The sequence below is a fragment of the Felis catus genome, chromosome D4 (genome assembly GCF_018350175.1).
Source record: "Felis catus isolate Fca126 chromosome D4, F.catus_Fca126_mat1.0, whole genome shotgun sequence".
Taxonomy (NCBI): Eukaryota; Metazoa; Chordata; class Mammalia; order Carnivora; family Felidae; genus Felis; species Felis catus.
The window spans coordinates 91,252,955-91,279,306 of record NC_058380.1 but is presented as its reverse complement, the minus strand read 5'-3'; the positions used below and the strand labels follow the sequence as shown (position 1 = coordinate 91,279,306).

The 26,352-nt window shown below is 55.0% G+C and overlaps 2 protein-coding genes across 15 annotated transcripts; one reads left to right on the top strand and one right to left on the bottom strand.

The window, feature by feature from the left end:
* Positions 1–69: 69 nt before the first annotated feature.
* Positions 70–11,432, top strand: NOXA1 (NADPH oxidase activator 1). 8 transcript variants are annotated; one of them, XM_045042992.1, is made up of 14 exons: positions 72–539; positions 3,481–3,563; positions 4,528–4,636; positions 6,241–6,375; positions 6,622–6,729; positions 7,678–7,737; positions 8,015–8,058; positions 8,551–8,683; positions 9,749–9,788; positions 9,984–10,042; positions 10,283–10,437; positions 10,595–10,709; positions 10,814–10,928; positions 11,017–11,214. In XM_045042992.1, exons 1-14 carry the CDS (start codon positions 363–365, stop codon positions 11,103–11,105), a joined length of 1,422 nt encoding a protein of 473 aa, XP_044898927.1. In that variant the 5' UTR covers positions 72–362; the 3' UTR covers positions 11,106–11,214. The 8 variants fall into 8 exon arrangements, with proteins under 8 accessions (XP_044898925.1, XP_044898924.1, XP_044898923.1 ...); XM_045042991.1 differs by lacking the exon at positions 10,595–10,709 and having other exon boundaries at positions 11,017–11,397; XM_045042987.1 differs by having other exon boundaries at positions 10,595–10,928; positions 11,017–11,396.
* On the bottom strand, positions 3,079–17,381 carry ENTPD8 (ectonucleoside triphosphate diphosphohydrolase 8). Of its 7 annotated transcripts, none has more exons than XM_045042997.1 (11): positions 16,709–17,015; positions 14,878–15,263; positions 14,664–14,781; positions 14,413–14,530; positions 13,629–13,779; positions 13,324–13,483; positions 12,998–13,228; positions 12,645–12,908; positions 12,252–12,362; positions 11,972–12,106; positions 3,079–4,796 (listed from the first exon to the last, which is right to left on the bottom strand). In XM_045042997.1, the coding sequence occupies exons 2-11, from the start codon at positions 14,901–14,903 to the stop codon at positions 4,617–4,619; spliced, it is 1,494 nt and encodes a 497-aa protein (XP_044898932.1). In that variant the 5' UTR covers positions 14,904–15,263; positions 16,709–17,015; the 3' UTR covers positions 3,079–4,616. The 7 variants fall into 7 exon arrangements, 6 of the variants coding, with proteins under 6 accessions (XP_044898932.1, XP_044898930.1, XP_044898931.1 ...); XM_045042995.1 differs by lacking the exon at positions 3,079–4,796 and adding an exon at positions 11,173–11,888; XM_045042996.1 differs by lacking the exon at positions 3,079–4,796 and adding an exon at positions 11,173–11,888 and having other exon boundaries at positions 14,878–15,260.
* Positions 17,382–26,352: the final 8,971 nt, after the last annotated feature.

Sequence of the window (26,352 nt, the reverse complement as noted above, 5' to 3'; positions counted from 1 at the left end):
AGGGGCGGTCCCTGCGGGGGCGGGGCCGTGGGGAGGGGCGGGGCTGGCTCCGGGAGGGGCGGGGTCGCTCTGCCGCGAGAGGGCGCTCTGGGCAGCCGGAGACGTGGCGCACCCGCGGCTCGTGGACTCCGCGCGCTCCCAGAGCCGCGTCCCGCCCGGATACCCTGCCGGCCTCGGAGTGGGGGCCCCACATCCCCACGCTAGTCTCCCGACCCTGAAGGCCCTGCCTCGCGGCCCTCGGCCCGCAGTCGTCCCGCCGGACCCCTCGCGGGACCCCCACCGCCGCCGCCGGCCGCGCCCGCCGCGCTCCCGCCCGGAAGCGCGGACTTCCGCCGCACGGTTCCGCGGGTGTCCACGCCGCCATGCCCTCTCTGGGGGACCTGCTGCGGGAATGGGACCGGGGCGCGCAGGCTGTAGCGCGCGGGGACTGGGACTGTGCCCTGCGCCTCTTCTCGGGCTACCCGGAGCCGTCCGCCAGGATGTGCTTCAACGTGGGCTGCGTGCACCTGTTGGCCGGGAACCCGGAGGCCGCGCTGCGGGTGAGCCGGGGGCCTGACAGCCGGGCGCCCCCAGGGTTGGTCGCGGAGACCCCACCTCTTGGGGAGGCTGTTCTCTGGCCCTGGGGAACCTTACTTACCTTGCTCCGGGTCAAGGAGCGGTGCGATAAAGACCCAGCTACAGGGATGAGCCCGGGGTCCCCCCCCCCGCCCTTCTTCCTGAAAGTCACCTGGGGATGTCCCCCCAGGGTTCCGCCTCAATGAACACCTGAAACAGGTGGGAACTGTGTGATCCGGGGATCCCACCAGAACCGAGTCTAGGCCACGATGGAGGTGCTGGGCTCCCTCACCACCTCCACTAGGTGATGACCACGTGCCACACTCCCCAGTCAAGGAGAAAGGCCGGGGCTCTTGCTAGTGGTTCAGGTGCTCACGGTCTAACATATACGGAAGTAGGCTCGAGGCCAGATCTTGCTTGGAGGGGACTTGCCTGCTTCCCGAGGTGTAGAGCTTAGAGCAGGGGACTTCATCAGATGCCTGGCAAGGAGATGAGGTCTGTCTCGTCTGATCTGAGTACTTCTGTTTCCCAATATGTCCCCCAAAACAGAAGCAAGACTCAAAAGTGCACACGGGCACACACACATACCTGCCTCTGCGGAGGGGGCAGCACCGAGCCACTCGCCGCCTTTTAAATGCTTTGTGTTCTTTAAAGTGATTCATGTTCCGCAAAAATCCAGCAGCACTCTACTCATTGTTCTGGTCCCCAAATCTCCCCAGTAAAAAGAAACAGGATCCCACAGTTGTGGAGACCATCAGTGACAGTTACCTGGAAAATGACACAAATGAAAAGAGAATTAGGTATTGTAGGAGAGTGCCCATGTCAATATCTTATAAAATTCACCACAGGAGTTGGGCGGGGGCGGGCAGAACTGGGCAAATCTTACAAGGGATCTCCTCTGTCATTCCTTGCATCTGCATACAAATCTACAATTCTCAGGAACAATTTCAGTTCTAAAATGTCACCTAAGAACAGGAACACAATCGCTGACAGCAGGTAGTTCAACAGCGAATGGTAGGTGTGAGGCCAATCCAGTTATCACTTACTTATAAACTGTGATTTAACCAGACAGAGAGGCCAGAGGTGGTGAGCAGAAGAATACGGTATTAAATCCTCTACCCAATAGGAGAGGGAGGACTGTGGAAAGACAATAAAATTCAGTAATTAAAGCATGGGCACTTTAATTGGAAACGTGGAGATTTTTGAAAGCAGACGGAATTGCTGCAATGAATACAAGTGTCTCTGGGGAGCAGGGCAGGTGAGGAGGGGTGTAGAGAGGACTGTGGTCTGTTGATAGGAACCTGTGTGAGCCTGATTTGGTTGCTGTTCCTGGCAGGGTGGCAAACAAATGGACCTCTCTGGCACTGAGCGCCCCCCGCATCAGGGCCTCCGTGCATCCCTTCAACCTTAGGTCAAACCCGGGGCTGCACAAGCCCCCCATTTGGCCAGATTGTAAGAGCGTGAAGCCCCTCCGACTGATTGCCTGTGTCTAACTGATAGCCACTGTCCTCGTTAGGAACAGACAACGTCATTTCTGAGTGAGGTGTAGGGAAGAGCTGTGCTTTACACACACACTGAAACTTTTGTTCTTTCTGATTCCAATAGATAAAGAGTGTGTCCTTTCATGAGAACTATCAGAAATAGGGTTGTCATGGACTCTGGGTCTGGAGTTCTTGTCCAGCAAGAAAGCAGACCCAGGATTCAAAGCGGGAGACGACTAATGTCCGGGAGAAGACAAGAGCCCCGAGTAAGGGTCCTTGCTCCGTTTTTATTAGGATCCGAAGGCTTGCCAACTAGGTGATGGACGTGCACAAAGGGACAATGAAACTGCGAACATTAACTCGTGGACGTGAGGGAAAGGGGGTCTTGAAGATATTCGGGGTTAGGGGTTTGGGTTAACACAAAACAAAATCCTGGCTCCTAGCGAAAGGTTGTTTACAGCAGACTTGACTTGTTTACCTAAACTCGCCTAGGGGACCAGAAAGACTGAGCAGGCTACCTCTGGGTCAACAAGGCACCTTTCTTTTGCTAATTAGCTCTGGTCTGGGCAACTTCACCCGCAGCGACTATATCCCTATTTACCTGTTTACCTAATTTGGTCCTTCCTTCCTGTGAAAGCAGCTTTCTGCTATTAAACTAAGTTGGGGGGCTTTTCCGCCCTGGATACCTAATGTTGTTCACCTCACCTTGGACGTTTTCATCCCGAGAGTCCCTCTTCCTGTGCCTTTGTCCTATACTGGGACCTTTGTCGCACTTTGCCTAATCTCCTTTACCCAAACTTGGGTGCGCACATCCTGTGGCTTTCTAGTTTTTCACGCCTTGTTAACCCGTCCTGCAGGCTCAGGGAATTCTGAAGTTTATTCCCCACATAGGATTTAAGGTTTTTTTTAATGTTTATTTTTGAGACAGAGAAAGACAGAGCATGGATGGGGGAGGGTCAGAGAGAGAGGGAGACACAGAATCCGAAGCAGGCTCCGGGCTCTGAGCTGTCAGCACAGAGCCCGACACGGGGCTCGAACTCACAAACCGTGAGATCATGACCTGAGCCGAAGTCGGACGCTTGACCGACTGAGGCACCCAGGCGCCCCTCCCCACATAGGATTTTAAAAAGACAAAAATCTTGCATCACTGCATCCCCCAGAGGTAACCATCATTAGTGTGCCACAGTGTTTCCTTTTTTTGTACCCCCTTGTCATTACGGTAAACAGACTGGACTGTGGCTGTGTTCTCTGCTCCTTGGGAGCTCAGGCTGGTTTAGGTTGTGCCACTGAGGGAAACTGAGTGGTGATGCCCTGCATGCAGGCTGTTGTGGGGCCCAGTGAAATTCCTTGGCCCCCGTCGCTGGTCATCTGTCTGGGCTGTATCTGTGACACAGGGGTGATGGAATTGCAGACCTTGGTGATCTGTGGGCATTTCTGTCCTCAGGCATTTGACCAAGCAGTGACCAAGGACACTTGCATGGCTGTGGGCTTCTTCCAGCGAGGAGTGGCCAGCTTCCAGCTGGAGAGGTGAGCACAGAGGTGTCTCGTTTCTTCTCTGAGGGCCCTTTGTCTCTGCAAAGTCCAGTCTTGTGCTCCCCGCCTCCTCTCTCCCCATGGGGCACCTTCTCTTGCCCACCCCCTCCTCCATAGCTTCAGGGAAGCCTGGAGGAGGACACTGGTCACGCCGGAGGGGGACACAGGGAACAGCCACACGGTGAGCCCTGTCTCTGTGCTGAGGTTCACAGGGCGCTTTCGCGGGCACCTCTTCCTTTGTTCCTCACCACATCTTTGCTGCAGCAGGGATGGCGTGATTACGCCCATTCTGCAGATGAGGAAACTTAGAACAGGGCTGCAGGAATGGTGTGTCCCAGGGCAGGGAGGGGGTTGGGGTCCTCAATGCTCACCTGGGCTCTTTGCACTGTGGTCCTTCCCAGAGGAGGAAACATTCTGCAGGACAGGCCCGGCTTCCCCCTACCCCACCTAGCCCCAGGACAAGCCCCACCGCAGGCAGGCCCCATGCCAGGCAGGCAGGCTCTGGGGACAACCTCCTCCTCTCACGGGCCCAGGAGCCTCCTTGGAGGAGATGGGGATTCTAGTGGAGGCCAAGGAGTGTCCAGCCGGTCTCTGCGGCAGGAGGCCCACAGGGTTGGGGGTTCCTATGAAGCAGGAGGGAAATGTGGAAGAGGGTCTGGGGTACAGACAGGGGCTCTAGGCGGCAGAGTGAGTGAGGTCCCCAGGAATCAGGACTGGATCAGAGCTGGCATCACCTCACACCCCGGATGTGGTGCCCCCATGCCCCTCACAGCCAGTCTGTCCATGACCCGTGTGTGGGGACTTGAGGGCCCACCATGTGCTGAGACCTGGGTGACCACCACTGCCCCCTAGCAGGTGTCCCTGGAGCTGGGGTGGTGGGGAGGCTGGGGCAGGGCTTGGCCCCTTTCCCTGCAGCAACTGAGGTCCCCCTCGATGCTGGCTCCCCCACTGCCCACAGGTTCCAGGAGGCCCTGTGTGACTTCCGTCTGGCCCTGGCACAGCTGAGGGATAACACCGCCATTGACTATACACAGCTGGGCCTGCGGTTCAAGCTGCATGCCTGGGAGGTGAGCTTGCACCGGGAAGTGTGGCCCGCTGGGGCTCTGGGGGTGCTGTCTGCGGGTGGCCCGGGTGGTTCCTCAGGCCCCGTCCTCTGGGTTCCGTCCTCTTCTCACTGTCACAGGTGGGGCCGTGTTGACCGAGGCTCCCTCTGGCCACTCTTTCATCCTGAGGAAGCGGGAGGGTAGAAGAAGTTAGAGGCCACCAGGAGTGCTTTGCCCAGGAGAAGGGCAGGGGAGGGGCAGAGAGCAGACAGGTGAAAGGCAGGTGGGGTCAGGAAGCAGCACAGCTTGGCTCTCTGTGGCTGACACCAAGGAAGGGGAGTGGAGAGGACACCGCAGTGCTCCCGGAAACTGGCTGCCTTGCAGCCTTCCCCCAGCAAGCGGTGTTGCAAGGAACAAGTCGTGGGAAAGCCCCTCCAGGTGGGGTCCCCTGGCCCAGGGCACTGAACAGTGCAGGGCGGTGGGGAGCGCGGGGAGGAATGGCCTGGCAGTGACCCCCACCTGGCCTCGTAACAGGAGTCTCCAGAGGGCGGCCAGCTGGCTTTGGGGGTGTGGTGTCACCTGGCAGGCCACGGGGACAGAGGGCCGAGCGGAGGGAGTGTGTTGGTTTCTCTTGACGTTGGGCCAAGTTGGGTGGCACTTGCTGCCTCGGTGGCAGCAGCAGGGGCTCAGTGGGGAGGTCAGCTTCCAGGAGCACCAGGCAACTTTGCTTCTGCCCTCGGTATGTCCGGCCGCGGCAGCCTTAACCCAACCCAAACTGTCTGTCAAACATCTTGTGACACGGGAGTGGGGACGGGGACAGGACAGAGAAATGGGTTCCTTGGACGGCACCCCAGACTCATGCACTGACAGGGCAGCACACAGACGAAGGGGCCGCAAAAGGGGTTTGGCCAGATGCAGAATGGGGGTGAGGCAGGCAGAGAGGATGCTTCCCGCGCCCAGAAATCCGCCCCTGATTTTTGGAGCAGAGAAGCGCCAGAGCGATGAACCGCTCCGGATGGGGGGGTCTGGAGAGTGAGGCCTGCCCGGCAGAGCCCCGCACTGGCGCCGCCACGGACCGGCTGCCTAGCCCTGAGCCAGGCTCCTGGGCCAGAAGAGCCCTCGCTGTCGTGGCTCGCGCCAGGGGTGGGGTTGTGGGAGGGGCTGGGGTGGGGCGGGGTCAGCGGAGGGGCTGGGAGTGGGTCCGGGAGAGGGGTTGGGGGACGGGCTGGGGGCCGGGCAGGGGGCCGGGGGTGGAGCCAGGGGAGGGGCTGGGGTGGGGCCGGGAGAGGCGCCGGAAGGGAACTGGAGGTGAGGCCAGGAGAGAGGCTGGGGGTGGGACTGGGAGCCCAGGCCAGAACGGGAGGGGGTGGGGGGAAGGGCGGGGAGGTCCGGAATCCGGGCCAGAAGGTCTGATCTAGGAGTGAGACCTGGGAGGGGACCATGAGACTGGAGCTGGAGCTACATAGTGGCACTGAGGGCGAGGCCAGGAGAAAGGTCGGGGGTGGGACTGGGGGCACGCACCGGGGTAGAATCTGGGGCAAAGGCGGGGCGAGGCGGGGGAGGGGGGGGTTGAGACCCAAAGGCCGGAGGGGACTAAGGGAGGGAGTGGGCTGTCCCCTGGCTCCCAGGTGCTCTTCAACTTGGGGGCCGCACAGTGCCGCCTGGGTCTCTGGGCTGAGGCCACCCGCAGCCTAGAGGAAGCCCTCTCCAAGGGGTCAGAAGGGGCCCGAGACCACCTGTGCACTGCCCTGGACCAAGTGCAGGTGAGGGGGGGGCAGGGAGGAAAGCAGGTCGTCCCCACCCCTTGGGGTTGTTGGTCCCATAGCCCACCGTGCAGGGCTCGTATCTATACAGGCCCCCTAAGACTTTCTAGAGGGAGGGGGCCCATGTACCCAGGTGTGGGGGCTGGGGAAGGACTTCCCGTAGTCTGTGACAAGTGGGTGGAGGGGCCCCCTGAGACCACCGCCCTGGTCAGATGCTCAGGTCTTCGTTGGCCGGGCCCCCTCCAGAAACAGGTGCACCTGCAGCCTCGGCAGGGCCCCAGGGGTGAGGTCTTCCGGCCCCATAGGTGGCACCTGGAGCTCCTGGAACCAGTGGATTTCCTGGGCAAGGCCAAGGTAAGGGGGCAGCGTCTCGGTTCCCAGCCCAGGTGCTCAGGGGCCAGCAGCAGCCAGCAAGCTGGGGAGGGACCGGCCGCCCCCAAGCTGGAGACATACGGGAGCTTCCTAGGTCAGAAGCAGTGCCTCCAGGTGGAGTTTACAGATCCCGGGCTCTTGGAACCAGGACACAGAGGCCACCAGAAGTTGGCTGCAGAGGAGGGAGCTCATGCCTTTTTGATGGGGACCCCCGAGGCTCCCTGCCTGCCTCCACTTCAGCCATGCTTTTCTGGCCTCAGAATCTCCTTGGCTCTGTCTGCCTGCATCTCTGCCCCGGACAGTGAGATCTCAGGGAGGCCCGAGGTAGGCTGGCCCGGGCCACTTCATGCCTACCCCTTGGTCAGGGCCGGGCAGCACCACCAGAATCACAGAACACTGGGGAACACAGGGAAATAACTCCTGTGCGCACAAGGAAAATTCACATTGACTTCAAGCTGGTGGCCCTTGGGTTAGCCCCGGCACCCCAAGGGCCGAGGTCACCAAGGGCCAGCGTGCTGCATGTGACCATGTTAAAAGTGCTGGCGAGGTCACCTGCCACAGACACCTCACGTTCGCAAACATCTGCTGGTGGGGGTCAGGCGGTTCTGAGCTGCGTTGATCAGTTTAGAGTCTGCTTATCACAGTATAAGACCTCTAAGAAACAAAAATATTTCAAAAATTGTACTAAAAACAAGTTGAAACTCTCAGCACAGATGTCTTCCTTTATCAGACGTATTCTTCCTACCTTCCCAGCCCCCATGGTGGCAGTCTGGCAGCTTGGGTCAGGCCCCTGCCCAGCAGATGGGAGACTCAGGGGGGTGCGGTGGGTGGCAAGGGCTGGGAGCCAACGTCACAGAGCCCCCTGGGGGTTGGGGCTGGTGCCTGCTGACCCGGCTGTCCCCCTGCTGTCCCCCTGCTGTCCCTTACCAGGTGGTATCCTCTGCCTTCCCTGCCGACCGGCAGGAGGACATCCAGCCTCAGCAGCCCCAGGTGGGTGGTGGCCTGCCAGCCAGCCCGGCTTTCTCTGTCAGTTTGCAGGCCTGAGCCCTTCGCACCTTTTTACTGTTACGGGAGGAAAATGCTCTGGACCGTCCCCAGTGTTCCACTGATCTGGAATCGGGAGTAGCAGGCCTATTCTGTGCGAGAGTCTATAAAAATCATGCAGTCTTGCTTGGGGGGGTGGGGAGGAGCATTGCTCGGCCTCCCCGCCCCGAACTCACCCACCGGGGTCTGCATCCTGAGAGAGGATGGCATTCTGTGCCCACAGGTTCAGGGTGCAGATGGCAGAGCCAGGCCTGGAGCCGCCCCACGGTAGGAAGGAGCGTCCCTCCTGTTGGGGCAGAGGCCCTGGTGTGAGGCCGGAGCCCCCGTGCAGACCTGGCCAGGGGCCAGGACTGTCACACCCCCTTTCCAGAGTGGATGTGGCCGGAGCCCCTGATGCCAGGGGAGGGGTGCCCCCCTCTCATAGAGCCGTCACTCTGGCCCTGGCGGGCACCAGAGGGGAGTTGAGACTGCGGTCATGATGACTCCAAGCAGCGCAAAAGCTCAGAGCCAAGGTGCCCAGGGAGGGTGCTGGCGGGACTGCAGGCTGGCGTGATTACACTTCCGGCATTGCCAGACTGGAGCCTCACGGATGGGGCTGTCCCCACTCGGGAGAGGGGCTGGTGCTCAAGGTTGCACGACTAGAGCCAGCCCCATGCCCTGGGGCCCTGCTCGGACTTAACCCTCATCTCCACGCTCCAGACCCTCCTCAGGTTGTCCGGGAGGAAGTCCTGAGGTCAGGGCCCCCCCCCCTTCCCCTAGGGCTGCAGTCACCGGGGCCTGGAAAACCCGCACCGCCTGTGGTCCCAGGAGGCCCCCCGAGACAGAGACACAGGTCGGCCCCGGGCAGGCGGGGCAGGCTGACCACCATGCGCCCGTCCTCTCCGATGAACAGGTGGGTGACCCCGAGATGGGGAATAGCAGCCACAGCCAGGCGCTCTGCGGGTCTCGGGGGGGCGACCTCGTGCCCTGCTGGGGGACAGAGCCTTGGCTTTCTCTGTCGGGTCAGAGACAGGGCCGGAGCCAGACACCGGGGTCGGGGGGGCCTGCTGATGGCTGTCCTCACCCGGCCGTAGGCCTTGGGGGGCCTGGCCTGCAGCCTGTGCATCTGGGTCTTGGGTCTTGCTCCATCCAGCCGTGGCCCCTGCCACCCCAGCCCTCCTTCCTGGACACCGGCTTCTCCCAGGCAGGTGCAGCCAGGAGGGACGTGGCTGACCCCCTCCCGCACCAGCACCAGGAGAGGGGCCTCCACGCACAGAGCAGGCGGTTGAACTGAACAGGCATTTTATCAAAGGACTTCATGAGGGAATATGCGGTCACTTCCCTTTCTTTTCCCTGGTGCTCAGCTAACTCAAGTTGAACGGACCTGTGCCCTTAGCGGTTATTCTCTGTCACAGCTGTGCTTTATTAACTTCCTGCATGCGGTTAAAGCTGCATTTACTAAGTTCATGGTACTCAGGGGTTTTAGGCCCTCGACCCTCCTGGCACAATAGCGAATAGCTTCTGAAGTGCGTTAACCAGCTGGTAAATAGGCTGAAGTCCAAATGCTTCCTTTACCAATGAACTTCCAGACCCTCACCTGAAGTCAGAACGAAGCCAGGATGGCCTGGACCCCGGGGCCTCTCTGGGGTGCCCTGCTGCCCCTGCAGCACATCCAGCATAGGGTGAGGTCCAGCTGGTCCCTGGCCTGGGTCCTCAGGCTCCACCCGGGACCACCCGGGATGACAGCTTCATCCGCACTGATGTAAGGCAGCCTGCCTGTGGTCGCTAGGACTGTGGGGACCCGGTGCCTGCCCTGAACGCACCCCAACACGGGTTGCATTTCTGGCTTGCTGGTGGTCAGCTGGTTCACAGGCCCTACGCCTCACCACTGGACCTGCTTCCATAAGCCAGGGACACTGCCCCACCCCCAGGGCCCCCATCCCTGGCCCCTGCTCCAAGCCTGTGGCTTTCCCTGCAGAGGCCCAGTGTGGAACAAGTTGGCAAACAGGTTCCTCCAGGTAAGGGCTCCTGAGCTGCAGGCGGTGGGCAGGGATACTGGGGGAAGGGGGCAGGCATCTGGGGGTGTGGGGAGCAGCCTCTTTGTCCCCTAAGGAGGAGATTGGCTACCTGTGCTTCCCAGTGGGCGTGTGGTCCAGGCAGGTCCTCTGCTCCAAAATATTCCACCTGAGAACCTGCTCTGTCAACCTCCACAGGGCTGCGGGTGGCAGGGGAGCCAGACCCCGGCCCTTCTGAAGACTCCTCTCATGCTGGGGTAAGAGCCTTGGTGTCACCCCCACTCTTCTGGTGTTTGGGGCCCTGAGGCTAGGCCCCATCCCTTCAAATGGCCCTGGGGACCCCAGCTGATGAGCAACTTACAGGCCTGTAGCCCCGGCCCCCTGCCACCGTCTTTGTCCCCACCCTCAGCCCCAGCTCGAAGGCCACCCCAGTTGGGCTTTGTGCATGGAGATTTGGGGCTTTACAAGCTGACCACTGCCTTTCTGCCTTGTCCCAGGGAGTGGCCGTGGGGGACCCTGAGTCCTTGGTGACCCTCATAGTGCAGTGTGCCTTCACACTGGCCCTGAAGGTCCCAAGAGGAGCTGACCTGTCCAGCTTGCGGACCCTGCTGAGCCAGGCCCTCCCCCACCAGGCCCAGCATGGGCAGCTCAGGTGAGCCAGTCAGAGGTGGGACCTGAGGTCTCTGAGCCTGGCCCAGGGCAGAAGCCCCAGGGCAGGGGATGGAAGAGGGGCTGGTACATCTGTGCCCTGGCAGAGACCCCCCCCCGTCCCCCCCCCCCGCCGCTCACTTGGAGGAGTTTCTCTGCAGTTACCAAGACCCCAGCAACGAGGGGCGCTGGGTCCCCCTTGCTAGGGAGGAGGTGCTACAGAGGGCCTGGCGGGACAAGGCGGCCAGCCCTGGGGTCCTGCGGCTCCAGTGCCGGGTGAGCCCCAGGAGAGCCCGGTGTGGGTCCCGGTTCATGTGGGGCGGGGGAGGCCCTGGGGCCCTTCTGCAGCCGGCCCACCCTGGAGCCCTCCCCTGCCACAGGGAGCGGGCGGCCGGCCTGTCCTCTACCAGGTGGTGGCCCGGCACAGCTACTCTGCCCAGGGGCCTGAGGACCTGGACTTACAGCCGGGGGACATCGTGGACGTCCTGTGTGAAGGTCAGTGGGGCGCTGGGGCCAAAGGGGTTTCTGTGAGCAGATACTATCTGATGTGCCCTAAGGAACACTGACATCCCCTCGCGTGCAGTGGACCCGGCCTGGTTGGAGGGCCACTGTGATGGCCGCATCGGCATTTTCCCCAAGTGCTTCGTGGTCCCAGCTGGACAGTACATGTGAGGAGCCCAACACCCCCACCTGGAGCCCCACATACCCCAAGCCCAGTGAGGAAATCAGCCCTAGAAAGTCCCGTGGCAAGAACAGTTTTAATAAAGCAATCTTCCCCCCACTAAGGTGTGGTCTGTGTTCTTGGCTTGTCCGCTGTGAGGGCCCGATGGAGGCTTTGAGGATGGGGGATGGGGCTGCTCCCAGAGAAGCCTAGGAGCCTGGATACCTCCCCTCAGGCTGAGTGATACCCCCGTTCAGGCCGGGCCCCTCCGCCAACCTCCTGAAGCCCTGCCAGCCTCTCCCAGGGAGCCGACCCCTTCTTCAGCAGTCACTCCCACGTCTGGGCTTGACTGGGCCCCATGTCCCGCTAACACTGAAGGTCACAGAGCCTTGGAATGCTGCAGGGCCCCCGTGGCCTGGCATTTATCACCTGCCCCCCTGGGGAGGCCACAATACCTCCTGCATCCACGGGGGCCATCTGACCGTGGGGCCAGAGCCCACAGGCAAGGGGACCCGGCAGGGGTCAGGAGATCAGGGAGGCTCTGACCAGCTCAGACCGTGGGAGCTGAGCCCGTGCCTTCCGCCATCAGGCGGCCGCCCAGCTTAGCCCTGGGGCCAGAGGAGCTGGCCTGCCACAGCCCCCAGAGTAACCGCGAGAGTCAGCACGGCAAAGACGACCCCGGCCGCCCAGATGCCATAGCTCTGTGCCCGCCACTGGGCAGGCACCTCGGCCGGGATCATGCTGGTCAGGTTCAGCATGTAGCCCAGCGTCCAGCCCATCTCCGTGCCACCAGCCTGTGAGACACACGGGCTGCTCAGTGCCGTGGGCGGCTGCCCTGGAGCCCCTGGCCCACCCTCGCCCTGGGCCAGGTGGTCACCTGCTTGCGGAACTCGATGCCAGGCCAAGTCTCCTCACTGAACCCGTAGCCCTCAAGCAGCAGCGTGAGAATATACAGCCCCGAGGTACAGTAGTCACGAAGCCAGCGGTCCTGTCCGGGCGAGCTGGCCTCCACCTGGGGGCCCGGGAGGTGAGGAGCCAGTTGGCGTCCCCGCTCCCAGCCTCCCAGGGACAGGGTCCCACCAAGTCCCTGCCCGCTGAGGTCTGTGCCTGTGACAGCTGCAGCTCGGAGACCCAGGGCGGCCCTGGGATCCACCCACCTGCTTCCAGGGCCTCTGGCAGAACTCCCAGATGGTGGCGTTGACAGTGGCCAGTGGCTGCTTGGAGGTGAGATTCAGGAAGTGGAAGGTGTAGTAGAAGTTCGAGAAGGCCTGGGGGCAGAGGGGGGTGATGAGCTGTGTGTCTTCCCTGGGCACTGGGGTGATGCCCGGTGGGCCTGGGTCAGAAGAGCCCTGGACAAACCAGGCAAAGTCCCCACCTGCCCCCATGCGGGGCCCCAGAGCTCCCAAGAGCCCGCCTGTGCAGGGCTCATCCTGGGCCCACCTGGGGTCAGACCCCTGGGGCCCGGGGCCGTGGAAGGAGGCTGAGACCCTGGGGAGGACAGGGGAGGACAGGGAGGCTGAGACCCTGGGGAGGACAGGTAGGGAGCTCACATAGAACTGGCCCCGCACAGGGGGCTGGTAGACCCCATTGAAGGCACAGTGTCCTCGGCCCTGGCAGCTGGAGAAGTTGAAGAGGCCCCGGAGGGCTGAGATACAAGCCCCGGGGTTCCCTGTCCCTTCCACAGTGAGGTTCCCGGCCAGCTCCGGAGGGGCTGCTGTGTGCACACAGGGGGACTCGTAGAGGGCGGCCGGGGACAGCGTGGCCCAGTAGCCGCTGTGGTAGCATGGGTGGCGGACCAGGGGGCCGGAGCTGCTCTGCGGGAGGGCAGGGAGGTGGCCTTGAGCCCAGCCCAGGGCCACAGGCCGCCCCAGCTCGCCGCCCCCTCCTCTGTGGCCCAGCCGACCTGCACCAGCTGTGCCAGAAGCCTGCTCAGCATCTGGTCCCGCCCGAAGCAGAGGTAGCTGTGGGTGTAGACACTGTGCTCAGATCCGTAGAGGCGGAAGGTGGTCTGGGTGCTCTTGTCCAGTATGGGGCCTCCAGGCACAAAGGTGATCTGGGTGGAGGCTCCACCCATGTCCAGGGCTCCCACCAGTGTCCCCTCCAGAGGCTGGATCCATTCTCCAGAGAAGGAGTACTGAGCACAGACAGGGGGCACTGAGTCCTGGGACCAGCCGCATTGACCCGCCGCCCCTGGTCATCCAACCCCCACCCTCGGGCTGCACACAGCACCTTGACCAGCATGCCCAGGACGTAGTTAATGGTGATCCAACCTAAAGCACCCTCGTCCTGCCCGGCCAGAAGCTCAGCACCCCAGAAGTCCAGGGGGGACTTGCTCAGGACCTGGGTGACCGCCTCGAAGATGTCTCTTGCCTGAGAGCTATTCTTCTGGCTGGACAGAAAAGACCAGCAGCCCGAGCTGGCAGGAGACCCACACCCACTCCACTCCGCCCGCTGGCCCAAGGCATTGACACCACCACGGCTCTCGGAGCTGTTCCTCACGGATGTGCCACAGGCCCTGAGTCAGCCCAGCTCACCTGAGTAGCCTCATGCCAGCCGTGGCCCCCAGGAACAGGGGCGTCTTCCGCTGCTGTGCCTCTGGGATCAGCGCCAGCGCTTCCTCCAGGCAGCCCTGCAGGCTCTCACCGGCTTGTGCAGGATTGGAGGCATAGGAGGAGATTCCGGGCCCTGAAACACAGCACCCCAGGACGAGGCTCCAGGCCTGAAGGCTGGGCTGGGCCGGAAGGGCCTGTGGGGAGTTGAACGGTGTCTCCGCCCCCCACTGCCCCCAAAAGGTATGCCCATGTCCTAACCACTGAGATCTTTGAGTGGGATTTTATTTGGAAAAGGATCTTTGCAGATGTAATTAAGTTAAGGGTTTTAAGATGGGATCATTCTGGATTCCCTGAGTGGGCCCTAAATCCGATGACCCATATCCTCTAATTTAAAAAAAAATTTTAACGTTTTATTTTTTGAGAGAGAGAGAGAGAGAGAGAGACAGAGCACAGGCAGGGGAGGGACAGAGAGAGGGAGACACAGAATCAGGCTCCAGGCTCTGAGCTGTCAGCACAGAGCCCGACGCAGGGCTTGAACTCATGAACCGGGAGATCGTGGCCTGAGCTGAAGTCGGACGCTTACCCGACTGAGCCACCCAGGCGACCCCTGATGACCCATTTCCTTCTAAGAGAGAGGAGAGGGAAGGTCAAGGCACATGAGGAGGAAGGCCACGTGAGGTTGGGGGGAGAGGTTGGAATGATGTGGCCACAGCCCAGGAGCCTCCAGAAGCTGGAAGAGGCAGGAAGGACCGGGCAGGCACTGTACCACTTCTGTGCAGGCACATGTAGGTTCTGGTCCAGTTCCGCACTGACCATCTGTGCCACTTGGGTAATTCACTCAACCTCTCTGAGCCACTTTTCCTGTAGGTTGATCTGCTGATTTGCTAAAGGATGTAAATGTGGCTCAGCTGGCTCCGGCCTGTACCACCTCCCAACCCTCCGCCTCGCCGGGAATCCCTCCCAGACAGCAGCTGACAGCCGTGCACACCCGCTCTGTCCCCAGAGCTGCCTACTGACCTTTCGCCTGGCAGACCAGGGCCTGGCTGACCACGCCCGTGTCGTTCTCCTTGTCTGCTGGCCACCGGTACACAAAGAGGGACGTGTGGGAGGACCCCGCGTCAAACACAATCCCAAACTGAGAGTGACAACAAAGTCAGGAGGGCGTGGGGCCAGCGCCCAGCCCAGCCCAGCCCAGCCCAACCTCCCCGCTGCTTGGGGTCTGGGGGCCTACCTTGGTGTCTGTGGGCAGGAGGACATCAGTGGCCTCCACCAGGATGAGAATGAGCGTGGTGAGGCCTGAGGCCACTGCCGCCCCGAGCAGTGCCGTGAGAACCCGCGGCTTCCAGGTCAGCCCCATCAGGGCAGGGCAGGGCAGGGCTGGGCTGGCACCTGCGGGTGGGGGCAGCAGTGGGCACCGGACGCCCCTTGCCGCAGACACTGCTGCCCTGGAGAGCCACCCCGTCCTCCCTGGGGCTCAGCACGTCTGAGCTCAGTCAGTGGGCAGAGCTGAAGACCACACCACAGGAGCCGGGCCTGCCCAGGAGTGCTGTGGAGCCAGGGTCCAGCCTGGGACATACAGTGCTGATGGGGTCCAGAAGAGCCGCTTTCTTTCTTCTTCTTTTCAGACAGAGAGAGAGAGAGCGAGAGAGGGGGGCAGAGAGAGAGCGAGGGGGGCAGAGAGACAGAGAGAGAGAGAGAGAGCGAGGGGGGCAGAGAGAGAGCGAGGGGGGCAGAGAGACAGAGAGAGAGAGAGAGAGAGAGAGAGAGAGAGAGAGAGAGAGAGAATCCCAAGCAGGCTCCATGCTCAGTGTGGAGCCCAACTTGGGGCTCGAGATCCTACGGCCCTGGGATCATGACCTGAGCTAAAATCAAGAGTCAGACGCTTGATCAACTGAGCCCCCCAGGCGCCCTCACTCTCCCCACCCTCCCGGGAGGAGCCCCAGTTCTGAAGGTCAGCTCCAGACTGACCTTGGGGGACCCAGGACCCTGCCCCCCCCCCGGCCTCCTCTCTGCAGCCCTCTCCCCAGGCCTCCCCCAGGGTAGGATCTTCACTCTGGGAGCCCTGAGGTCGGCCCTGAACCAGGTGAGGACAGGGGACCAGCTAGACATATAACTGCTCCCAAGCAGCCTCCCTTGTGCCCTAATGAGTGAGGTCGGCAGGGCCCCAAGGAGCACATTTTCTTGAAAGGAACTTGAGATCAGGGAGTTCCGAACAAAGACGTTGGTTTCTATTCGAAAACCAACCGTTGCCTTCTCTCATCTGATTTGGAAGCTCTGCAGTTGGCTCCACACCCCGCCCCGGGCAGCTGGCCGAGGCTGAGCCTGGAGTGCAGTTTGCACAGGGCCGAGGTGCCCAGCTCAGTGGCCTTGGCCCCTGCAGGACCCTCCCCGGGCCCAGGCGTCCCCAAGCCGGGCCATACACACAGGACTGCCGGGAGCCTCGGCCCCGCTGGTGCCTCCGTCCAAAGGAGACAGCTGTCTGGGGTCTCCCAGGCCCAGAGATTCCTGTGATTTTGTATCACACTGTGTCTCACAAAAGCGTAAACATCCCTCATGTGCTTATTTCAAATGGAGTGACAGGCAGGGGTGATGATGCCATTGTCTTGGGGCTCCGCCCCCCCCCCCCCCCCCCCGCGGCGTGGGACAGGCTGTGTGGATTAGGGACCCATTTGAAGGTGGGAAGATGGGGGTTCGGGGTTGGTGAGGCCCAGAGGGGACCCAGCCTGTGTCCCCAAACCAGAACCTGGGTCACAGGCCACATCACACAAATAGGTGACAGGTAGGACCCAGGGACACTGGGACCCCACCTCATATCTCACCTCCAAGGGCTACAGCAATCTGAGACTCCTCAGCTTGAGTCCCCAGTGAGTGGGCAAAGAGGATGGGCAGACTCCCCCACAGTCAGAACACCCTCCCTCAGGACTGGTTGCCCCCCCCCCCCCACCGACCGGAACAGCCCTCCTCAGACCGGGACAGTTCTCCCCAGACCAGAACAGCACCCCCTAGACTAGGATAGCCCCCCAGACCCAGACAGCACCCCCAGCCCAGTACAGCCCCCTCACCTGGGCTGTTGGAGAGCTGGCTGCCGCAAGGAGGAAGCAGGCTGCTGTCTCTCAGGCACCTGCTGGGTGCGGTCCCGCCTCTCTCTTTCCCTCAGCTAGTCACCGCCCACCTCTGCTTGGACCTCACCAGGCAGGTGACAGAGCTGCGAACTCTGTCCACTGGGGGCTGGTGCCACCCACCCCCAGATCACAGACTGGCCAACAGAGGCTCCGTGGGGTTGAACTCAGCCCCTGCTGGGGGTTAATCCCCCACTACTTAGGGTCACACTCCGCACACCAATCCCCCACCCCATCACCCAGGGTTATACCCTCACCTGCTGCCTAGAGTTCTCCTGCCCCACCTGCCGCATTTGGTGACCACTCAGGTGGGCCCCCACCCCTCCCTGGAGGTGCTCAGACTTTGGCCTCTAACCTCACCCTCCCCCAGTGGGAGGCCCGGTGCTTCCGCTCAGGCTAGGGGCAGGTCAGTCAGGTGACCCAGGGCTTGACCAGAGCAAAGGCCAGAGGCCCGGCTAGCTTGTGGTCCAGGAAGGAGGGAGATTCAGCTTCTCAGCAATGTTTTTGTTTGGTGATTTCAAGCATACGATAACATTACCCCACTTTTGTGCACACGTGTGGGCTCACGGGAGCACTGCCACAGTCGGACTCACCAGGCACCCCTCCTCTGCCCCTCCAGGGTCACGCCCTGGCCCCAGCCCAGCCCAGCCCCACCAACTGGCTCCTGTCACAGTTCTGTCTCCTGGCCACAGGGATAGGTGTGAGGCCTGAGGCCCAGCAGTCACCATGGGCTCTGAGGTCCCTGCTCTGTGCCTGAGTCAGTCTGCATAGACAGGCTGCAGTTTGCATGGCCTGCCCCCGTGGAAGGCGTGAGGCATCCGGGGAGTTTCCACTCTGGTGAAGAGCTGCCACGGATCCTGGTGCCTGAGTCTCACCCAGGAGACCGCTGCTGAGCCTGTGGCTGAGTCACGCCTCACTTAGTTCCAAATTGCCTGTTTCCAGAGCCAGGTCCAGGTTCTTTGCACCCCGCCTTCCCGCCAGCATTTGGAGCCAATGTTTTATTGTAGCCAATCTGATGCATGCACCCTGGCTGTGATGCTGAACACCTTTCCACGCACGGATTTGCACACATATATCCTCTCTGATGGTGTCATGTCTTTTGCCCATTTTGAAACTGAATTGTTTGATCTCTTCCTGTTAAGTTTAAAGAGTTCTTTATATATTCTCCGTCTACCCCTTTGTCTTTGTCACGGATATGGTTTGCAAGTTTTTTCTCCCCGTCTGTGGGTGGGTCGTGTTTTCGTTTTCTTGATAGTGTATTTCACAGAGCAACATTTTGAATTCCTGATGCAATCCAGTTTATCAGTGTGTTCTCCGGGGGTGGCACCTTGCACGTCATTACTGGGGACTTCTCATCTACCAGATCTTCAAGATTTCTTTTTCCTAAAGGCCTTATAGTTTCATGATGGGTGTTTAGAGCCCTGGTCCAGTTAAACTTTGTGTAAGATGTGCCGCTTAGGCTGAGGACCATGGCCTTCCTTGTGGACAACTGATCACTCCAGACACATCTGGGGAAAGGACCATCCTTTCTGTATGAACCCTTGTTCACCTTTGTACGAATAGCTACGCTTGTTTCTGGGGCTGTCCTGTGTCCCCATGCCCCCACTTCTGTGCTGGCCACTACAGTCTGCAGGGGGTCTCAGTGCCATGTGTGAGGAGCCCCCCCTCCCATTTTCTTCTTCCTTTTAACTACCACTGTAGCTCCTCTGTGAGTCTTTACAAGTTTGAGTCTTTTTTATTTTTTTAAATTTTTTTTAACGTTTTTTTTTTTTTTATTTTTGAGACAGCGAGAGACAGAGCATGAACAGGGGAGGGTCAGAGAGAGGGAGACACAGAATCTGAAGCAGGCTTCAGGCTCTGAGCTGTCAGCACAGAGCCCGATGCGGGGCTCGAACTCACCGACCGTGAGATCATGACCTGAGCTGATGTCGGCCGCTTAACCGACTGAGCCACCCAGGCGCCCCAAGTTTGAGTCTTTCAATCCACGAGCACAATTTCTCTTCTATTTATTTAGAATTTACATCTTTTAAAAATTTTCTTTTGTCTGAATTTTCCAGTTTTCAGAACAATGATCTAGTACCTATGGGCTATTTATTTATTTATTTATTTATTAATGTTTGTTTATTTTTGAGAGAAACAGAGACAGAATGCGAGTGGGTTAGGGGCAGAGAGAGAGGGAGACACGGAATCTGAAGCAGGTTCCAGGCTCCAAGCTGTCAGCACAGAGCCTGATGTGGGGCTCGAACCCACGAACTGTGAGATCATGACCTGAGCTGAAGTTGGACGCTCAACCAACTGAGCCACCCTGGCGCCCCAGTATCTGTGGGCTTTTTAAATTCCACTTCTTTAAACAAAACCAAGCCAAACACTTTACCCATGTCTCCCGCTCTCTACCCCCATCTCTTGCAACCACTATTCTGTTCTCTGTATCCATGAGTTTGGCTTTGTGGTGCTGGTTGGGTCCCCTATGTAAGGGGTCACATGGTCTTTGTCACACTCCATCTACCTTGTTTCACTGAGCAGAATCCCCCCGACATCCATCCATGTTGTTCCAAATGCAAGATTTCATTCTTTTTAAAATTTTTTAAAGTTTATTTATTTATTTTGACAGAGAGAGACAGAGAGAGACAGAGAGAGAGAGATAACAAGCGGGGGAGGGGCAGAGAGAGAAGGAGAGACAGAATCCCAAGCAGGCTTCACCCGTCAGCATAGAGCCCCATGCAGGGCTTGAACTCACAAACTACAAGATCATGACCTAAGACCAAGAGTCGACGCTTAATTGACTGTGCCACGAGGTGCCCCAAGATTTCATTCTTTTTGATGGCTGAGTGATATTCCATTATATACAACTCGCATACATCCCATATTTTCTATATCCATTCATCCACTGATGGACACTTAGGTTTTGTCTAAGTATCTTGGCTATTATAAATATTGTTTCAAGGGGTGCCTGCATGGCTCAGTCGGTTAAGAGTCTGACTTTGGCTCAGGTCATGACCTCACAGTGAGTGAGCTCGAGTGCCATGTTGACTCTGTGCTGACAGCTCAGAGCCTGGAGCCTGCTTCGGGTTCTGGGTCTCCCTCTCTCTCTGCCTGACATAGACTCTAAGTCTAAAGTTCTTTCTTGTCCAGCAAGAGAGCGGACACAGGATTAAAAGTGAGAGATGGCTAATGTCTGGGAGAAGACAAGGGCCCCAAGTAAGGGTCCTTGCTCTGTTTTTATTAGGATCAGAAGGCTTACAGATATGGTGATGGACGTGCACAAAGAGACAATAAATCTGTGAACATTAACTCATGGACGTGAGGGAAAGGGGGTCTTGAAGATATTTGGGGTTAGGGGTTTGGGTTAACACAAAACAAAATCCTGGCACCGGGTGGATGGGCAGATGGTTGTTAACAGCAGACAGGAGTTGCCGAGTCTGTTTGTCTTAGCTGGCCTAGGGGATGAGACAGAGTACGTAACCTCAGGGTCAACAAGGCACCTTTCTTTGTTAATCAGCTCCACTCTGGGCAGCTTCACCTGCTGCGTCTATAGCCCTATTTACCTGTTTACCTAATTTGGTCCTTCCTTCCTGTGAAAGCAGCTTTCTGCTATAATACAAACTTAAGGAGCGCTTCTGCCCAGAATACCTAATCTTGTTTATTTCATATACCCTTGTTCTATACTGGGGCCTCTGCCCCGCCTATTATTTACCTAAACTTGTTTACCCAAACTTGGGTGTGAGCATCCTATGGCTTTGTAGTTCTTCATACCTTGTTAACCCATCAGTGCAGGCTCAGGGAATTCCGAAGTTTATTCCCCACATCTGCCCCTCCCCCACTCATGCTCTGTCTCTTTCTCTCTCTCAAAAAGAAATAAACTTTTAAAAATCTTCTAAAATAAACAAATAATGTTTCAGTGACCATCAGGGTGCATATATCTTTTCGAATTAGTGTTTTGGTTATCTTCAGATAAATACCCAGAAGTGAAGTGGGAGTGCTGGATCATGTGGTAGTTCTATTTTTTTAACTTTTTGAGGAACCTCCATACTGTTCTCCAGAGTGGCTGCACCAGTTTGCATCCCCACCAACAGTGCATGAGGATTCCTTTTTCTTGTTTCTCATGTTGTTGATTTTATTTTATTTTATTTTTTTAATTTTTTTAACGTTTTTTATTTATTTTTGAGACAGGGAGAGACAGAGCATGAACAGGGGAGGGTCACAGAGAGGGAGACACAGAATCCGAAACAGGCTCCAGGCTCTGAGCTGTCCGCGCAGAGCCCGACGCGGGGCTCAAACTCACGGACCTCGAGATCATGACCTGAGCCGAAGTCGGCCCCTTAACTGATTGAGCCACCCAGGCGCCCCATCATGTTGTTGATTTTAGACATTCTGACAGGTGTGAGGTGTTATCTCATTGTGGTTTGGATTTGTGTTTCCCTGACGATGAATGATGCTGAGCATCTTTCCATGTGTCTGTTGGCCACCTGTATGTCTGCTTTGGAGAAACATCTATTTGGATATTTTGCTTATTTTTTAATCAGCTTATTTAGTTTTTTTGCTATTGAGTTGCATGAGTTCCTTACATATTTTGGATATTAGCCACTTTCAGATATATGAGTATTTTCTTTCATTCAGCAGGTTGCCTTTTCATTGTGTTAATGGTTTCCTTTGTTGTGCAGAAGATTTTTAGTTTGACCTTGTCCCAATATTTTATTTTTGCTGTTGTTGTTTTTGCTTTTGGTGTCAGATTCAAAAACTCATCACCAAGGGGCCCCTGGGTGGTTCAGTCAGTTAAGCATCTGACTTCAGCTCAGGTCATGATCTGGTGTGTGGTGGGATCAAGCCCCATGTCAGGCTCGCTGCTGTCAGCACAGAGCCCGCTTCGGATCCTCTGCCTGCTTTGCCTCTGCCTCTCCCCCACTCACACACACTCTCTCACAAATAAATAAACATTTTAAAAAAAATTATCACCAAGACCTATATCAAGGAGCTTCTAACCTATTTTCTTCTAGGAGTTTCATGGTTTCAGATCTTACATTCAAGTCTAATCCATTTTGTGTATGGCGGAAGATAGTGTCCAGTTTCCTTCTTTTGCATGGTGCTGCCCAATTTTCCCAACACCATTTATTGAAGAGGCTGTCCTTTCTCCATTGAATATTCCTGCCTCCTCAGTTGTAAATTAATTGACCGTACATGCATGGGTTTATTCCTGAGCTCTGTGTTCTGTTCTATGTGTCTGTTTTTATGCCAATACCATAATGTTTTAATCACTATAACTTTGTAAAATAGTTTGAACTCAAGGAGCATGATGCCTCCAGCTTTGTTCTTCCTCAGGATTGCTTTGGCTGTTTCAGGTCTTCTGTGGTTCCATATGCATATTAGGGTTGTTTGTTCTAGTTCTGTAAAAAATACCATTGGGGGTTTGATAGGGATTGCATTGAATCTGTAGATTGTTTGGGGTGGTATGGACATCTTAACAATATTAATTCTTCCAATCAATGGGCATGAAATACCTTTCCATTCATTTGTATCTTCTTCAACCCCTTTCATCAATGTCTTATAGTTTTCAATACGTAGGTCTTTCACCTCCTTGGTTAAATGTGTCCCTAGGTATTTTATTCTTTTTGGTGCAATTGTAACTGGGATTATTTCTTCATTTCTCTTTCTGATAATGGTTCATTAGTGTAAAGAAATACAACAGATTTTTGTGTATTGATTTTGTATCCTGCAAATTTATTGAATTTGTTTATTCTGTTTTTTTTTTTTTTTATGGAGCCTTTAAGGTTTTCTAGACATATCATGTCATCTTCAAATAGTGACAGTTCTACTTCTTCCTCTCCAATTTAGAATTCTTTTATTTCTTTTTCTTGCCTAATTGCTCTGGTTAAGACTTCCAGTACTGTGTCGAATACAAGCAGCAAAGTAGACATTCTTGTCTCATTCCTGATCTTAGAGGAAAAGCTTTCAACTTTTCAGCATTGAGTATGATATTAGCTGTGCATTTGTCATGTACAGACTTTATTATGTTGAAGTACATTCTCTCTATATTTGCTTTATTAAGTTTTTATCATAAATGGATGTTAAACCTTGTCAAATCATTTTTCTGCATCTATTGAGATGATCATACGATTTTTATCCTTCATTTTATTATTTTTTTAATGTTTATTTATTTTTGAGACAGAGAAAGACAGAGCATGAACGAGGGAGGGTCAGAGGGAGAGGGAGACACAGAATCTGAAGCAGGCTCTAGGCTCTGAGCTGTCAGCACAGAGCCCGACGCGGGCCTCGAACTCAGACCATGAGATCATGACCTGAGCTGAAGTCGGTCGCCTAACCGACTGAGCCACCCAGGCGCCCCTATCCTTCATTTTATTAATGTGGTGTATCACATTGACTGATTTGTGGATGTTCAACCATCCTGCATCCCTGGAGTAAATCTCATTTGATCACAGTGCATTATCTTTTTTATGTATTGTTGAATTTGGATCATGAATATTTTGTTGAGGATTTTTGCATCTATGTTCATCAGGGAGATATATATATATATATATATATATATATATATATATATATATATATATATATAAGGATGGTGGCATCCTTACCTGGTTTTGGTATCAGGATAATGCTAGCCTCATAAAATGTTTGGAAGAGTTCCCTCCTCTTCTGTTTTTTGGAAGAATTTGAGAAAGATTGGTATTTATTCTCTTTTGGACGTTTGGCAGAATTCACCAGTAAAGCCACCTGGTCTTGGACTTCTTGCTGGGATATTTTTGATGACTGATTCAATCTTCTTGCTGTTAATCAGTCTGTTTAGATTTTCTGTTAATTTTCCATTGAATCCAGTGATTCAGTCTTGGTAGGTTTTATGTTTCTAGGAATGTATCCATTTCTTCTGGCTTTCCAATTTGTTGGTGTAGAACTGGTAATGGTGGCCTCTTATGATCTTTTGTATTTCTTTGTCATTTGTTCATTCCTCCTCTTTCATTTCTGATTTTATTTGAGCCCTCTTTTTTTTTTCTTGGTAAACGTAGCTATAGGTTATTAATTTTGCTTAACTTTTCAAAGAACCAGCTCTTAGTTTCATTGATCTTTCCTGTAATCTTTTTTTTTTTTTAATTTTAAGGCTTATTTATTTTTGAGAGAGAGAGAGCATGAGTGGGGAAAGGGCAGAGAGAGGAAGACACAGAATCAGAATCCTAGGCAGGCTCCAGGCTCTGAGCTGTCAGCACAGAGCCCGATGCGGGGCTGGAACTCATGAACCGTGAGATCATGACCTGAGCCGAAGTCAGACACTTAACCGACTGAGCCACACAGGCGCCCCTCCTGTAATCTTTTTAGTCACTGTCTCATTTATTTCTGCTCTGATCTTTGCTATTTCCTTCTTTCCACTAACTTTGGGCTTCATTTGTTCTTTTTCCTAGTTCCTTGAGGTATAAAGTTAGGTTGTTTATTTGAGACTTTTCTTGTTTTTTTTTTTTTTTTTTTGAGGTAGGCATTTATTACTATGAACTTTCCTCTTAGAACTGCTTTTGCTGAATCCCATAGATTTTGGTACATTGTATTTCCCTTTTTATTTGTCACAAGGTATTTTTTTTTTAATTTCTCCTTTGATATCTTTTTTGACCCATTGGTTGTTCAGTAGCATGTTGTTTAATCTCCACATATTTGTGAATTTTCCAGTTTTATTTGTGTAATTAATTTCTAGTTTCATACCATTGTGGTCGGAAAAGATGCTTGATACGATTTCAATCCTCTTCAATTTATTAAGACTTTTTTCATGACATGTGATCTGTCCTGGAGAATGTTCCAAGTGCTCCTGAGAAGAGTGTGTGGTCCTTTGCTGGTGGGCTGTTCTGTGTCCATCTGTTAAGCCCATCTGGTTTAAGGTACTGTTTACAGCCCATGTTTCCTTATTGATTTTCTGTCTAGATGATCTATCCTTTGATGAAAGTGGAGTGTTAAAGTTCCCTACTATTTTTGTATTGCTGCTTATTTCTCCCTTTAGGTCTGCTAATATTTGTTTTATATATTTAGGTGCTTCTATGTTGGGTGCATAAATATTTAGGGTTATTATATCCTCTTGTAGGACTGATTTCTTTATCATTATCACTTCTTTGTCTTTTATTACAGTTTTTGTCTTGTATTTTATAGTACATGTTTTGTTAGATTTATACCTAAATATTTCCTTTTGGGTTATTATAGGTTGTATTACTTTTAAATTCCATATCCAATTATTAATAGTAAATAGAAATACAGTTGGTTTTTGTGTGTTGATCTGTATCCTCCTACCTTGCTAACACTCACTTATTAGTTCTAAGAATTTGTGTATAGATTCCCCGGAATTTTTGACATAGACAGTTGTGTTGCCTGTTAACAGTAATAGTTTCATTTCCTCCTCTCCAATATGCATGCCTTTTATTTCCCTTTCTTGCCTTATTGCAGTGGCTAAGATTTCCAGTTGCATATTGGGTAGGAGTTGGGAGAGTGGACATCTTTGCCTTGTTCCCAGTCTTAAGGAAAAGCATTCAGTCATTTACCATTGAGCATGGTGTTAGTTGTAGGTGTGATGTAAGTGTTACATAGACGCCCTTCTTCAGGTTGGGGAAGTTCCCTTCTAGTTTGCTAGACAAGTTTTCTTCATAAACGAATGTTGCATTTTGTCAAATGCTTTTTCCTTATCCATTAATATGTTCATGTGATTTTTCTTTAAACTCTCAACATAATGCATTACATTGGTTGACTTTCTTGAATACTAAACCGGTTTTATAGTCTCAGAAGAAACTGTAGTTGGTTGTGGTGCATTCTTTTCTTTATATATTAGTGGATTTGATTTGCTAACATAGTCTTCATTATTTGTGGATCTTGTGTTTGCAATTTTGCCTACTAACCAAATATTTTTGGTGATCTCCAAATCAGTACTTGCATGGTCATTCATGGACATGTGCAGGGCAGCAAAACACCCAAGTGCCAGACATGCATTTTCTCAGCTGAGGTTGAAGAAGGCAACCTTCTTGTTTCAGCCTTCTTGTTTCCACATCCTGGAAACTGTTTCTTTTTCAGAGCCTATGCAGTGCTGTGTTTTTGCACTTTTGTGCTTTGTCTTGGTGATTTCTGTTTAGAACGGTGCCAAAGTGCTGCTCAGTGTTGCTAAGTGCTGGGGCCTTTTCCCTGCTGGCCAATATTCCCATGGCTCTCCAGGTGCCAACCAGTTCTGGTTTGTGATATTTTGAATACTAGTCTGTGAGCCTGGGGTCTGGCCCCCATCCTGTGGACAAGGCTGGGGTTTTAGCTGTGGCCTCGGTGGCTCTAGTCCCAGGTCATCCCCTTTTCTTTCACTATGTCGTCTGTTTGGCTTTGCTGTGCCTCCAGTCTGGGAGCGGGCCAGTGTGCTGCTCAGGCACGGGTTACGGTTCATTCTACATGGGCCTGGGTGCAGGGCTGGGGCCTCATAAACACCTTTCCAGGCAGTTTCCCGGTGCTTTCTATACCCTTGCCTCCGGGCTCCCCGCCGGGTCCCTCTTCCTGGCCCTGTGGCAAGCTCCTCCTGCACCAGGCCAGTGTGTCCAGCATATCCAGCCTGCGTGGCTGTCTTCCTTGAGCTT